A 13,475-nucleotide genomic window follows, 5' to 3' on the forward strand; every position below is an offset into this window, starting at 1 on the left:
CTTTACGAGGACAGCGAGATAAAATGTTTGTGACAAACTGTCTTTCACATCTTAAAGTATGTGTCGAAAATGATGAGACTTTGGTTCAGAGGCATTAGTCACCCTGCTGACATGCCTGTCTTGTCTGCCTGTCTGTCTCTAGCTTATAAATACACCACAACATCACTGTCAGTACACAGTGGGCGGGAGAGACAGGAAGGGAGGAAGATGTCACAGGTGAAGGAAATAATGACGCAAAGGATGGGTAGAGAAGAGAGACACACCTTAAAGAATAATAGTTGGGGGGGGGGAGTTGAAGTTGTAGACAACAAATACTTGGCATTTGGTGTGGTCTCTACAGTGCAAAAGGTAAGACTGCATTATCTTATGTGTTGGTTTCAACACAGGTTTCTACATTGATATATTTTGAACTGAAATGAGGCTCAAAGCTAGAAGTTAGTGCAGTCACCATCAAATTGTGATAAACATACAGATTTTTTAACCTTGTAGCATCTTCCGGCATTATTTGTTGTGTGTACTTTTTAATACCTATTTAGAAATGTTACTGAATGAACTCAAATGACAAATTGTTAATGATTTAACATTGTTTATAGAATGGTGATGGAACAGTTATTTGTGGCTGTGCTAATGATGTCTGCACACCTAGCAGTCTCATATCCTCTGGTAACCATTTTGCCCCTTTTATGTCCGTTCTTATTATTTGTTATGACTGTTTATGAAAGCTGTTAGAACCGTTTGACATCTGTTACAACATTATGACAGTAGACCTCATGAGACTGTGTTCGTGTTGTGTGTTGTCAGACTACAGAGAGCTATTACATGGATGGAGGGCGACAATGCAGACTGTGTCCACCAGGTGAGAAAGAAATGCCCTCCATCATAGGCTCTTACTTTTTATTTGATTTATTGTTCCCTTGTTTTTCTTCCCTCATCTCCTCATCATCTTACAATCAACCATTTTTTACATTAACAGTGAGGCAGATCGTTTCAGAATGTGTGTGAGTGCGCATAGGTTCTTAGGAATCATGAGGAAACTATAAGAGAGTTACTCTCTCATGATGAGAAGTGGAGCTCTGTGCTATGACCACATCCTTCATTAGTATGCAGACTAGGCCAACAGGCTCTCGCTCTGTGCGCTCCATCTCTTCCTGTTATTCTCTGCTCTCTGCTGCTATGCTCCTCTCTTCTCAGTCAGCAACAGACCGTGTACTAAAACGTTACCTGAATGTGTGCCGATGTGTCTAAAAGAGTTAGCATTATGTTCTGACATGCACTACTCATGTAGTCTACTACAGGACATTTATAAAACTGCAGCGTCCATCAGTCTGTATTGTTATTGTAGTGCTCTCTTATGTCTTGACTTCCCATGTCTCTTCACTCTCTCCTCGCTCCTCTCTTTCTACCTCATTCTCTCTATCGCCCCATTTCCCTATATTTTTCCCTAATTTTATTTCCTTTACTCCATATCTGCTGTCCCATGTCTTACAGACGTTGAACCACTGGACACTTCCTGTTTCACACTGAGTATTTAAATACTGTATTCCCAACATAGCTCATTTTAATATATCTACTGCTGTACATATCATTCTTAGTATATCTTGTGCAAATTCTTCCAGTGTACTGTACATACGCATAGATGTGGCGGGGCGGCAGGGTAACCTAGTGGTTAGAGTGTTGGACTAGTAACCAAAAGCTTACAAGTTCGAATCCTCGAGCTGACAAGGTACAAATCTGTCGTTCTGCCCCTGAACAGGCAGTTAACCCACTGTTCCTTGGCCGTCATTGAAAATAAGAATTTGTTCTTAACTGACTTGCCTAGTTAAATAAAGGTAATACAAGAAATTGATTGCATTCGGGTTGTTGATTGGATTCGTCCCAATGTTCTTGAATTCTTATAAAAAACAACACTTAAATGATTTGTGTACTTGTTTTACATTTTACTGCGTTGTTAAGAGCTAGTAACACAAGCATTTTCACTGCACCCGCTATAACATCTGCTAAACTGTGTATGCGACCAATAAACTGATTTAATATGTTTCACCTCCCCTCTCTCTCTCAGGTCATTATCAGAAGTCCTGTTCAGAGTGCTCTCCCTGTCGAGATGGTTCCTACACAACACGATTGAATGCAGAGTCCAGTTGTCATTCCTGTTTCAAAGACTGCAAACGTGGTACATAAACACGAACACAACTCATTCACAGAGCAATGTAACATCTTTATTTCGTGGGAAATACTTCAACTGTATATTGTTTGTAAATCACTGTAATTTTTTTGTGTTTTTTGGGGCCATTTTGAGCCTGTAATCGAACCCACAAATGCTGTTGCTCCAGATACTCAACTAGTCTAAAGAAGACCAGATTTATTGCTTCTTTAATCAGAACAACAGTTTTCAGCTGTGCTAACATAATTGCAAAAGGGTTTTCTAATGATCAATTAGCCTTTTAAAATGATAAACTTGGATTAGCTAACACAACGTGCCATTGGAACACAGGAGTGATGGTTGCTGATAATGGGCCTCTGTACGCCTATGTAGATATTCCGTTAAAAATCAGCCGTTTCCAGCTACAATAGTCATTTACAACATTAACAATGTCTACACTGTATTATTTTAATGGACAAAAAAAAATGCTTTTCTTTCACAAACAAGGACCCCAAACTTTTGAACGGTAGTGTATGTACAGTGCATTCGGAAAGTATTCAGACCCCTTGACTTTATCCACTGTTATGTTACAGTTTTATTCTAAAATGTATTAAATCGTTTTTTTCCCTCATCAATCTACACACAATACCCCATAATGACAAAGCAAAAACAGTTTTTATGAAATTTTGGCAAATTTATTAAAAATAAAAAATGAAATATCACATTTACATAAGTATTCTGACCCTTCACGCAGTGATTACAGCCTCGAGTCTTCTTGGGTATGACGCTACAAGCTTGGCACACCTGTATTTGTTTAGTTTCTCCCATTCTTTTCTGCAGATCCCCTCAAGCTCTGTCAGTTTGGATGGGGAGTGTCGCTGCACAGCTATTTTCAGGTCTCTCCAGAGATGTTCGATCGGGTTCAAGTCCGGGCTCTGGCTGGGCCACTCAAGACTTGTCCCGAAGCCACTCCTGCGTTGTCTTGGCAGTGTGATTAGGGTTGTTGTCCTGTTGGAAGGTGAACCTTCACCCCAGTCTGAGGTCCTGAGCTCTCTGGGGCAGGTTTTCATCAAGGATGTTGCTGTTCTTTGCTCCGTTCATCTTTCCCTCGATCCTGACTAGTCTCCCAGTCCCTACCGCTGAAAAACATTCCCACAGCATGATGCTGCCACCACCATGCTTCACCGTAGGGATGGTGCCAGGTTTCCTCCAGACGTGACACTTGGCATTCATGCCAAAGAGTTCAATCTTGGTTTCATCAGACCAGAGAATCTTCTCATGGTCTGAGAATCCTTTAATTGCCTTTTGGCAATCTCCAAGAGGGCTGTCATGTGCCTTTTACTGAGGAGTGGCTTCCATCTGGCCACTCTACCATAAAGGCCTGATTGGTGGAGTGCTGAAGAGATGGTTGTCCTTCTGGAAGGTTCTCCCATCGCCACAGAGGAGCTCTGAAGCTCTGTCAGAGTGACCATCGGGTTCTTGGTCACCTCCCTGACCAAGGCCCTTCTCCCCCGATTGCTCAGTTTTAGGAAGAGTGTTGGTGGTTCCAAACTTCTTCCATTTAAGAATGTTGGAGGCCACTGTGTTCTTGGGGACCTTCAATGCTGCAGAAATGTTTTGATACCCTTCCCCAGATCTGTGCCTCGACACAATCCTGTCATGGAGCTCTACATACAATTCCTTTGACCTCATGGCTTAGTTTTTGCTCTGACATGCACTGTCAACTGTGGGACTTTATATAGACAGGTGTGTGCCTTTCCAAATCATATCCAATCAATTGAATTTACAACAGGTGGACTCCAATCCAAGTTGTAGAAACATCTCAAGGATGATCAATGGAAACAGGATGTTTTGGCTTTGTCATTGTGGGGTATTGTGTGTAGATTGATGAGGAAAATGTTTCCTTTAATCCATTTAGAATAAGACTGTGATGTACCAAAATGTGGAAAAAGTCAAGGGGTCTGAATACTTTCTGAATTCACTGTACATTCTACACACATTTTACATACATGGCATTTTTTTATATATATACTTTTTGCAGTGGTTACATAGCAGGAATAAAGTAATTTGGTATTTTGATATACATTAGATCTAGATAGATAGTACTAATGCATCATGTTTTCAGTCATAACTATTAAAGAACATGAGTTTTTAAACCCACCCCTCAGCTACTCTGTCCATCCCACCTATCTCCATAAACCCACCCCTCAGCTACTCTGTCCATCCCACCTATCTCCATAAACCCACCCCTCAGCTACTCTGTCCATCCCACCTATCTCCATAAACTGCCTTCTTATGATTTCCATATGCCGTACATGTCATTTCTTACCAAAAGTAATAAAGGTATGTCTACAGTATGGACACTATTTATTACCATGTAATAGCTGTACTAACCTTTTTGTTCTGGCTGTGGTGTGTGTGTGTGTGTGTGTGTGTGTGTGTGTGTGTGTGTGTGTGTGTGTGTGTGTGTGTGTGTGTGTGTGTGTGTGTGTGTGTGTGTGTGTGTGTGTGTGTGTGTGTGTGTGTGTGTGTCAGATTTGCACCTGGTGGAGGATGAGCCGTGTACTTTTGTATCGAACGCTAGATGTCGCTGTGAGGCTGGTTTTACCTGCACCGACAAAGATGACCAGACAGGAAACTGTAGAGACTGTGAGAAGATCCCTCAGCTGCCCCCACCTCCCCTGCCACCTAGCAATGGTACTGTACAGTGTGTGTGTGCTCACTGGCCTTCTCTTATGCCTGTCTTCCTTCACTGTGTTGTATTCTTGCCAGGTTCTGGGTATTGAATCAGTGTGTTTGACTGTGGATAGATGTTGATGTTTTCCTGCCTGTGTGCACTCTGCTCTGATTACAGTAGTGGGCATCAGAAACAACCAGACAGGAACTTCCTCTGAACACAGCAGGACTTCCTCTCCCGCTGGACACTGTCAACCTCCCAAGTGAGCCTTTATCCTTTTTTATCCTCCCTACTGTCACATACTCTCACATACTGGAACCAGACAGATAAACAGGCTCTGGTTGAAGCCTTCTCCTGACAGGAGGGCCACTTCTGGCAAAGTTGGTATTTTATGCTATATAACCTTCATACAACCAGAAGATCTGGTATCAAAGAATTGTCAGATATATTAGTGGTAATGGATATTTGAGATATTAAATACATTTCTCAGCTCACTGGCCCCACTTCAGTGTTGACAGTCTGTGAATGTGTATGGATATGTTACATGATGTGTCCTTTACCTCTGTCTCACCCAGCTGTGACACTCCACGATCACCAGTCTCACAAGCAGGCAATGTCACTCATCACACCACAGGTGTGTGTGAGTACGAGTGTGTGTGTGTGTGTGTGTCCATCAGTTATTTTCATTACAGTCAGAATATATTGAAACTGTGAGAAGATACAGATACAGTAGTTTCTCCATCTCCTTTCCCCACCAGCTGACACCAGCAAACACTTGGCAGCCATTTTGTGTCCTATGGTGGTCATTGGAATCCTAGCCGTTATCATTCTGTTATGTATCCGTCGCCCAGGAGATGAAGCCTGTTTCAAACAAGGTAAGGCAGTGTTCCTCTGTTCAGTCTCAACTGTAGTTAGATCATTGTCTCTCTCTTTCTGGACACTAGAATGAGATGAGGAAGTATTAGACGGTGATGTCAGATCTCAGGATAGGTCTGCACTGGGAGACAAATGTAGCTTCTTGTGAATGTAATTTCATTAAAAGATTGCAACACTCTCTCTGTCCAGACCTACTTACCAGTTTCTAGTGTCTACATGTACCTAGAAAGCATTAAAATGCAGAGTAACATGAAAAAACATTGCCCAGTCATAGATGATTCATCGATGAAATACCCATGAGTGGCTTACCATCCGTTTGCTGATGTGACTAATAGATTTGTGTCTGTTATTTTCTAGCTCTCAAGTTCTGTAACAAGGTATGTGTAATACCTACGGTAACTTACTACATTGTGTGTGTAATGTTTACATTGTCATTCATGTGTACCTGACCTAAATCCTAAATAGGCATTGTTGACAATTGTGTATTCCAATAACTCTGGATTTCTGGTGAATTTCTGTGCTCTTATGAAGGGAGTAAGAGAAGCGTCGCCTAACAAGACCAAAGAGCCAACTCCTCAGCACCGTGCCAGAGAGACACAGCCCAGTATTAAGCACCAGGCAGTGGATCCACCACCTATTACAGCAGCAAATATGGGTACTACAGATACAAATAATTTAAAAAAAGAATGTAAATAAGGTTGAGTTACTCTTGTGGTTTTTCCAATAGATGCACGTCAGTTGTTTAACTTGGAGTTTTGTATAGATGATGCTTTGAAGTCCATGGGGGATTAGCATGGGAAGTTGATTAGTTTCAAGATCCATAGTGAATAAGGCTGATGATGAATATAGAATCTAATATCACTTTCTCTCTGTCTGTGTCTCTCTCAGGCCCAGTCCATGTCCACAATGCTGGAACAGTCATCTTCAGTTTACTCAACCAGTTCACTGGTATGGGTGGAGGGACGGAAGAGAGAGGGCAGAAAGAGAGGGATGAGGAAGGATGTCCGGCCCACCCCACACCCTCCCCTAACATCCATCTATCCCAGGAGGAAAGGGATGGGGAGATGGACTGTGTATTCTTCCCTTCACAGGAACAAGGGAAGGACAGTCATGTTTCCAAGGAGGAGGTGCATTGAGGGGAGGGGCATTGAGGACAGAGGACGCACCAAGTGAAAGCTTCCCTTCTAGGATCAGTTTAGCCAACCCTACATCCTAATGTTAATCATAAGGAGGATTAAGACTGGTCTGACCCTGGATCAGTGGTAAGGGACAACATCTACCTGGGGCTCTATTCAGTCTGTATCACTGAAGCGTTACAGATTGCTTGATAGAAATGTAAAGGTAATTTTTGATTGAGCCGACATATGCAGTGTTTAACGTGAATGCAGTCTCCACTGATGCGAGAACATTGCCTTTACATTTCTATCAGGCTGTAAAGCTGAACTTCTGAGATACAGATTGAATGGAGCCTTTACTCTCAGAAGAACACCGGAGAATCCCGAAACTCTAGAATGGCCATTATTTCCTGTCCCAAAACTCTAGAATGGCCATTATTGTCCTGTCCTAGACCTAGATAGAGCTAGACATCTCACTATGGTGGTCATGTACACATCCACTTGCTCTCCTTTTATTGAACTGTATAATAAGCTTTCAGTCTCAACTGCTGCAAACAGTTTTTTTCTGTGTTCATGTGGCACCTTGAACTGTTTTTTCACAAATTCAAAGGAAAATATTAAATATAATTTTTCAATGAATACAGGTGATGGGGCGATTGTATGACATTACAGTAGGCCTGTAACATTTGTGATTATGTTCTTTATTTAAAATACAGCACTGTATGTTTTAAACAGCCACTACTATGTAAGAGTAAACACTGGCATAAAGCATAGATACAGCAAAAAGCATAATTGTAATGAAGGTGTAAAACATCTTCAACATAAACATGTACAGTACATGTACTCAGCACACAAATGATTGTGTGTGTGTGTGTGCATGTGTGCGTGTCTGTCTCTCTCTGTCTCTCTTGTTCACTCTTCGTTTCTCACTCTCACTCTCCGCTCTTTCTCAGTCACAGACTCCCACTCCCTCTCTCATCTTTAGCCTGTGTCTTCATACTTCAAAGTGTCTTTTTGTCCTATTTTCTTGTCCTTTCTGAAAGTCCTAGAACAGAAGCCACTGCATTAAAACAATACAGCAGCCTGACTAGCCTTCAGGTTAGTTTAACTTCAATGGGAATGTGAGGTAGTCTGTTTGTCTCCCGGGTCTCCCAGCTCGCTTGTGAGTTCTCATCCTCTCCTTCGACACCCACTTCCTCCATCATACGTCCAGTAGCAGCTCTGGCTTTCCACACACTTCCTGGACCGGCATGGGCACTTCCTCGTCCGCTGTGCTCTGATTCGCTGGAGTAGTCTTTTTGGGAGACCAGAAGCCTGATGGACCAATAAGATGAGGGTTAGGTCAAATGTGCGTGCGTATGTATTGTGTTCAAAAGAACTACAGGACAGATCAACTTACTGTTTGTTGAACCAATCCATCGCAGAACAGGTTTGAGCTTTGAGATGGCAACAAGGCAGGTGAGCAGTAGACACACACACACTGCAGACACACACACCGGGAGCCACTTGCTATCATCTGTTTGTGTGTGTATGAGAGAGAGAGGAAGGAGTGGAGAGAGTGGTCAGGGCCGTACACATGAACACCGGCATTGTTTTGTGTGAGAGAGAGAGAGAGAACTATGTAGCTCTCATGGCATTTTTACATGTCACTTTGAACACTTTCAGGCCATTTTCATCATTTGTATCCATTGTATTGTAGTTTACCTTGGTTTGGTTTTGTGCTGTGCCCAGTACCAGGTTTGGTGACAGGCTTAGATCTATGATTATGCATACCAGACACCGAGTGGTTTGACGCTGTAGCTGGCATGATGGGAGGTGTCGGTATGAGTTTGGGTGTGTTCGGGCTGGGGATCTCCTCACAGTCCAGACAGGGGCCACTGCCTCTGCAGCGGTAGCCTGGTTTACAGCTGCACACATCATTCTGCTTGGTGGAACAGCGGGATACATACTGCAGCTCTGTAACGGAACACAAGTCATTGATTGTCTATTTCTCTGTGTGCCTTCATGTATACTGACTTTGACATAGTATTTTTGTCACGTAGTCAAACACAATCTGAAATCATGCTTGAATATGATGAAATAACTCATCTTCAAAATGACTCATAGGACATTGTTGAATCAGCTTTTGACTCACAACGAACTGAAATGTATATTACCGTCTGACCCCACCCTTCTCTCTCTCTCCCCCCCCCCCCCCCCTCCCCCCACACACACACACACACACACACACACACACACACACACACACACACACACACACACACACACACACACACACACACACACACACACACCAGCCATTTGACTAGAGTGAATGACAGTTAAAATGTGTTCACCGAGTCTGTGGCTACTCTCAAACCTCTCACCTCTGTCTTTACCCTCAGTTTAAAAAATAGTTCATCTCTATTTTTGTCCCCCACTACACTCGATGACAATATGTCATGAAAATGTTCTGTCAGCTGCACTTTCCAATGTTTATCTCTAAAGTAAAAAGGTTATTTCCACCGGTGAGATGATATCTGTCTACCACTAACCGCTCCCACTGTCCCCCCCATCACCACTGACATTACTTGGTAGACATGCCATCCATTCAGCCCTCCAGGCCTCCAAACCCTCCTCTACTCCTGGGTGGGTGAGTCAGTGTTTCTCAGTGCCCCCCTCTCTCTCTGACTGTCCCACCATGGTACAGTGAAGGGGAAAATCCCTAGCAGGCTATGTGTTTTCATCTGTAAAGTCCTTCATAACTATGACTTAGAAAAACAGGTGAGTAACAGTTTTAGACAGACAGACAGACAGACAGACAAGACAAGCATCAGTGCCAATCATAGGTTGCTGGAAATGTGTAGACACACACACACACACTCACCACTCATGCTGCAGCCATCGCAGGATGTGCAGCTTCTGTCGAAGTTGTAGCTGTCTGAGTAGTAGCCGCTGGTGCAGTTAGCACACTGGGTAGGGCTGTTCTGACCGGTGCAGCGTCCCACCATATGCTGACCTGTAAAGGGCAACACATTAAATTACACATGCACACACACACACCTGATAAAAGTATTTTTCAAATGGCTTACCTGGTGGACACATGTCGCAGCACCATTGGCTCACTGATTGTGGCCAAGCATACTGCTTCTCCTGGTCGCACGTGAGGGATTGGACAAGAGAGAGGAGAGAAGGTAGGGATAGAAAGATGTGGGTGATCCACCAGAAGAGATGCATCTAAGAGAAATTAAGAGAAAAACAGGAAGACAGTCAATATTTAACAGATATTTTACAAGAACTTCAGAACATCGACATACACCGAGTGTACAAAACATTAGGAACACTTCCCTAATATTGAGTTGCACCCACTTTTGCCCTCAGAACAGCCTCAGTTTGTCGGGGCATGGACTCTACAAGGTGTCGAAAGCGTTCCACAGGGATGCTGGCTCATGTTGACTCCAATGCTTTCCACAGTTGTCAAGTTTGCTGGATGTGCTTTGGGTGGTGGACAATTCAATATACACACGGGAAACTGTTGAGTGTGAAAAACCCAGCAGCGTTGTAGTTCTTGACACACTCAAACCGGTGCACCTGGCACCTACTACCGTACCCCATTTTTAAAAGGCACTTCAATCTTTTGTCTGGCCCATTCACCCTCTGAAAGGCAACATACACAATGTCTCAAGGCTTAAAAATCGTTCTGTAACATGTCTCCTCTTCATCTACACTGGTTGAAGTGGATTTAACAGGTGACATCAATAAGGGATCATAGCTTCACCTGGTCAGTCTGTCGTGGAAAGAGCAGGTGTTCCTAATGTTTTGTATACTCAGTGTATACTGCATTCATAAAGATATCATCCAACAATATATTATCAAGAGATAAAGCATTGCAATGGCAGGACATTATCGTAGGCCCCAACAGTAGCTGTAAGAGACAGTTTCAAGGACATGAGAAACAGTAGACCACCTAAAGTAGAACACATGATACTGACTCCAGACAAAACGCCAACATGCTGACAGTGAAAAACGAAGCGGTAACAAAACCCGATGACACAAACACATCCAACTGTATACCATTATAGATACATCAAGCACGCCCAGGACTCTAACGACAGACCTGAACAAAACTTGTTTCAGTAGGGAAGTGTAGAGTCTGACTTACCGTGTCTCAGAGAGGATGAGAGAATGAGATTGATGTGACTCTGGACCCTCTGACTGTGTGACTGAACTGGGGATCACAGTGTGTCAGAGTATTATTCAAAAGATGAGTCATAAGGGAAACTGCCATTTCAAAAGACTCCTATCTCTCTCTCTCTATGACGACCCCCCTAGTTCACTCTGAACCACTGTGCCGCTTAAAACCCTAAACTTGCCCCTCTTCCACCCCCTTTCTTTCCACTGCCGTTTGTCTCTTTTTTCATCAATAACGGTGATATTAGGTTCCAAAACAATCTTTAAGACTCTCTTATGTCCGTCTGTCTCTCTCTCTCTCGCTCAGTTGCTTTGATGATAAGGTAATTTCTGAGTGAATATGACTACATTACACTCATCTTAGGACCAGTCATTTTCTTCACTGTAAGCAGCAGCCGTTCTTATTGAAATTCACCGTCCAGTCAAACATACTCAGATCAGACCGAGAGAAATGACATTGACATTCTTTACGGACATGTACACAACAGGTTTTTGAGCTACATTGACTCTTGTGGGTTAACTGAATGTCATATTTTGCCTATCATGTTTAGTGTGTGTGTGCGTGCGTGCGTCGGGTGAATGTGTCTGTGCCTGTGTGGTGTGTGTGTGTGTGTGTGTGTGTGTGTGTGTGTGTGTGTGTGTGTGTGTGTGTGTGTGTGTGTGTGTGTGTGTGTGTGTGTGTGTGTGTGTGTGTGTGTGTGTGTGTGTGTGTGTGTGTGTGTGTTTCAACCATATGCAGCCGTCTCTCTCAGTCAGTGGTCACGTGGTTTCATTGACTTTGTGGTCTACTCCTTCTCAGCTCAACCTGGATTTTCACAGAAGCCAAGCCACATCACATGACCCTGGGTGAACTGTTACAGCCCAGGGAGCAGCGGCAGGGACGACCCTCTACACATCTCCCTCCACCTTCGCCTCAGGCCTCTGAGCATTCACTATTCATACAGCGTACACAGATTACTGTAACAAACAGAAATGACTGAGCTGAGCCTCAGAGTCTGCAGAAACAATAAGCAGTTGCCAACCAAAAAAAACAAATGACTGATTCTCATTAATGTTCCTCCAGCATTTTCTTATTATATGTTTACCATTGGCTGAAGGGTACATTTAGTTTCTTTTTTTTCTTTTTTACCCCTCCACTACCCCTCTTCGAAGGTCAAATATCCTAGTTTTTTTTTACAGCTTTTTTGCTACATATACATTTTACATACATGGTACTTATCTACACTGCTCAAAAAAAGAAAGGGAACACTTAAACAACACAATGTAACTCCAAGTCAATCAGACTTCTGTGAAATCAAACTGTCCACTTAGGAAGCAACACTGAATGACAATAAATTTCACATGCTGTAGTGCAAATGGAATAGACAACAGGTGGAAATTATAGGCAATTAGCAAGACACCCCCAATAAAGGAGTGGTTCTGCAGGTGGGGACCACAGACCACTTCTCAGTTCCTATGCTTCCTGGCTGATGTTTTGGTCACTTTTGAATGCTGGCGGTGCTTTCACTCTAGTGGTAGCATGAGACGGAGTCTACAACCCACACAAGTGGCTCAGGTAGTGCAGCTCATCCAGGATGGCACATCAATGCGAGCTGTGGCAAGAAGGTTTGCTGTGTCTGTCAGCGTAGTGTCCAGAGCATGGAGGCGCTACCAGGAGACAGGCCAGTACATCAGGAGACGTGGAGGAGGCCGTAGGAGGGCAACAACCCAGCAGCAGGACCGCTACCTCCGCCTTTGTGCAAGGAGGAACAGGAGAAGCACTGCCAGAGCCCTGCAAAAGGACCTCCAGCAGGCCACAAATGTGCATGTGTCTGCTCAAACGGTCAGAAACAGACTCCATGAGGGTGGTATGAGTGCAAGACGTCCACAGGTGGGGGTTGTGCTTACAGCCCAACACCGTGCAGGACGTTTGGCATTTGCCAGAGAACACCAAGATTGGCAAATTTGCCACTGGCGCCCTGTGCTCTTCACAGATGAAAGCAGGTTCACACTGAGCACGTGACAGACGTGACAGAGTCTGGAGACGCCGTGGAGAACGTTCTGCTGCCTGCAACATCCTCCAGCATGACCGGTTTGGCGGTGGGTCAGTCATGGTGTGGGGTGGCATTTCTTTGGGGGGCCGCACAGCCCTCCATGTGCTCGCCAGAGGTAGCCTGACTGCCATTAGGTACCGAGATGAGATCCTCAGACCCCTTGTGAGACCATATGCTGGTGCGGTTGGCCCTGGGTTCCTCCTAATGCAAGACAATGCTAGACCTCATGTGGCTGGAGTGTGTCAGCAGTTCCTGCAAGAGGAAGGCATTGATGCTATGGACTGGCCCGCCCGTTCCCCAGACCTGAATCCAATTGAGCACATCTGGGACATCATGTTTCGCTCCATCCACCAACGCCACGTTGCACCACAGACTGTCCAGGAGTTGGCGGATGCTTTAGTCCAGGTCTGGGTGGAGATCCCTCAGGAGACCATCCGCCACCTCATCAGGAGCATGCCCAGGCG

At 44.1% G+C, this 13,475-nt stretch overlaps 2 protein-coding genes across 3 annotated transcripts; one reads left to right on the forward strand and one right to left on the reverse strand.

The window, feature by feature from the left end:
• The first annotated feature begins 121 nt into the window (after nt 1–121).
• LOC106575195 (tumor necrosis factor receptor superfamily member 5) lies at nt 122–7,447 on the forward strand. 2 transcript variants are annotated; one of them, XM_045700407.2, is made up of 11 exons: nt 122–348; nt 594–663; nt 802–856; nt 2,060–2,170; nt 4,676–4,837; nt 4,995–5,079; nt 5,393–5,457; nt 5,576–5,692; nt 6,051–6,070; nt 6,225–6,348; nt 6,582–7,447. In XM_045700407.2, exons 2-11 carry the CDS (start codon nt 595–597, stop codon nt 6,827–6,829), a joined length of 1,056 nt encoding a protein of 351 aa, XP_045556363.1. In that variant the 5' UTR covers nt 122–348; nt 594; the 3' UTR covers nt 6,830–7,447. The 2 variants fall into 2 exon arrangements, with proteins under 2 accessions (XP_045556363.1, XP_014007008.1); XM_014151533.3 differs by having other exon boundaries at nt 5,393–5,451.
• A 46-nt stretch (nt 7,448–7,493) lies between these two features.
• Nucleotides 7,494–12,128, reverse strand: LOC106575203 (uncharacterized). The gene is made up of 6 exons (XM_082960945.1): nt 10,950–12,128; nt 9,880–10,024; nt 9,675–9,806; nt 8,513–8,764; nt 8,208–8,324; nt 7,494–8,122 (listed from the first exon to the last, which is right to left on the reverse strand). Exons 2-6 carry the CDS (start codon nt 10,022–10,024, stop codon nt 8,010–8,012), a joined length of 759 nt encoding a protein of 252 aa, XP_082817071.1. The 5' UTR covers nt 10,950–12,128; the 3' UTR covers nt 7,494–8,009.
• Between the last annotated feature and the right edge of the window lie 1,347 nt (nt 12,129–13,475).

Source organism: Salmo salar, chromosome 02, assembly GCF_965601325.2.
Source record: "Salmo salar chromosome 02, fSalSal1, whole genome shotgun sequence".
Classification (NCBI taxonomy): domain Eukaryota; kingdom Metazoa; phylum Chordata; class Actinopteri; order Salmoniformes; family Salmonidae; genus Salmo; species Salmo salar.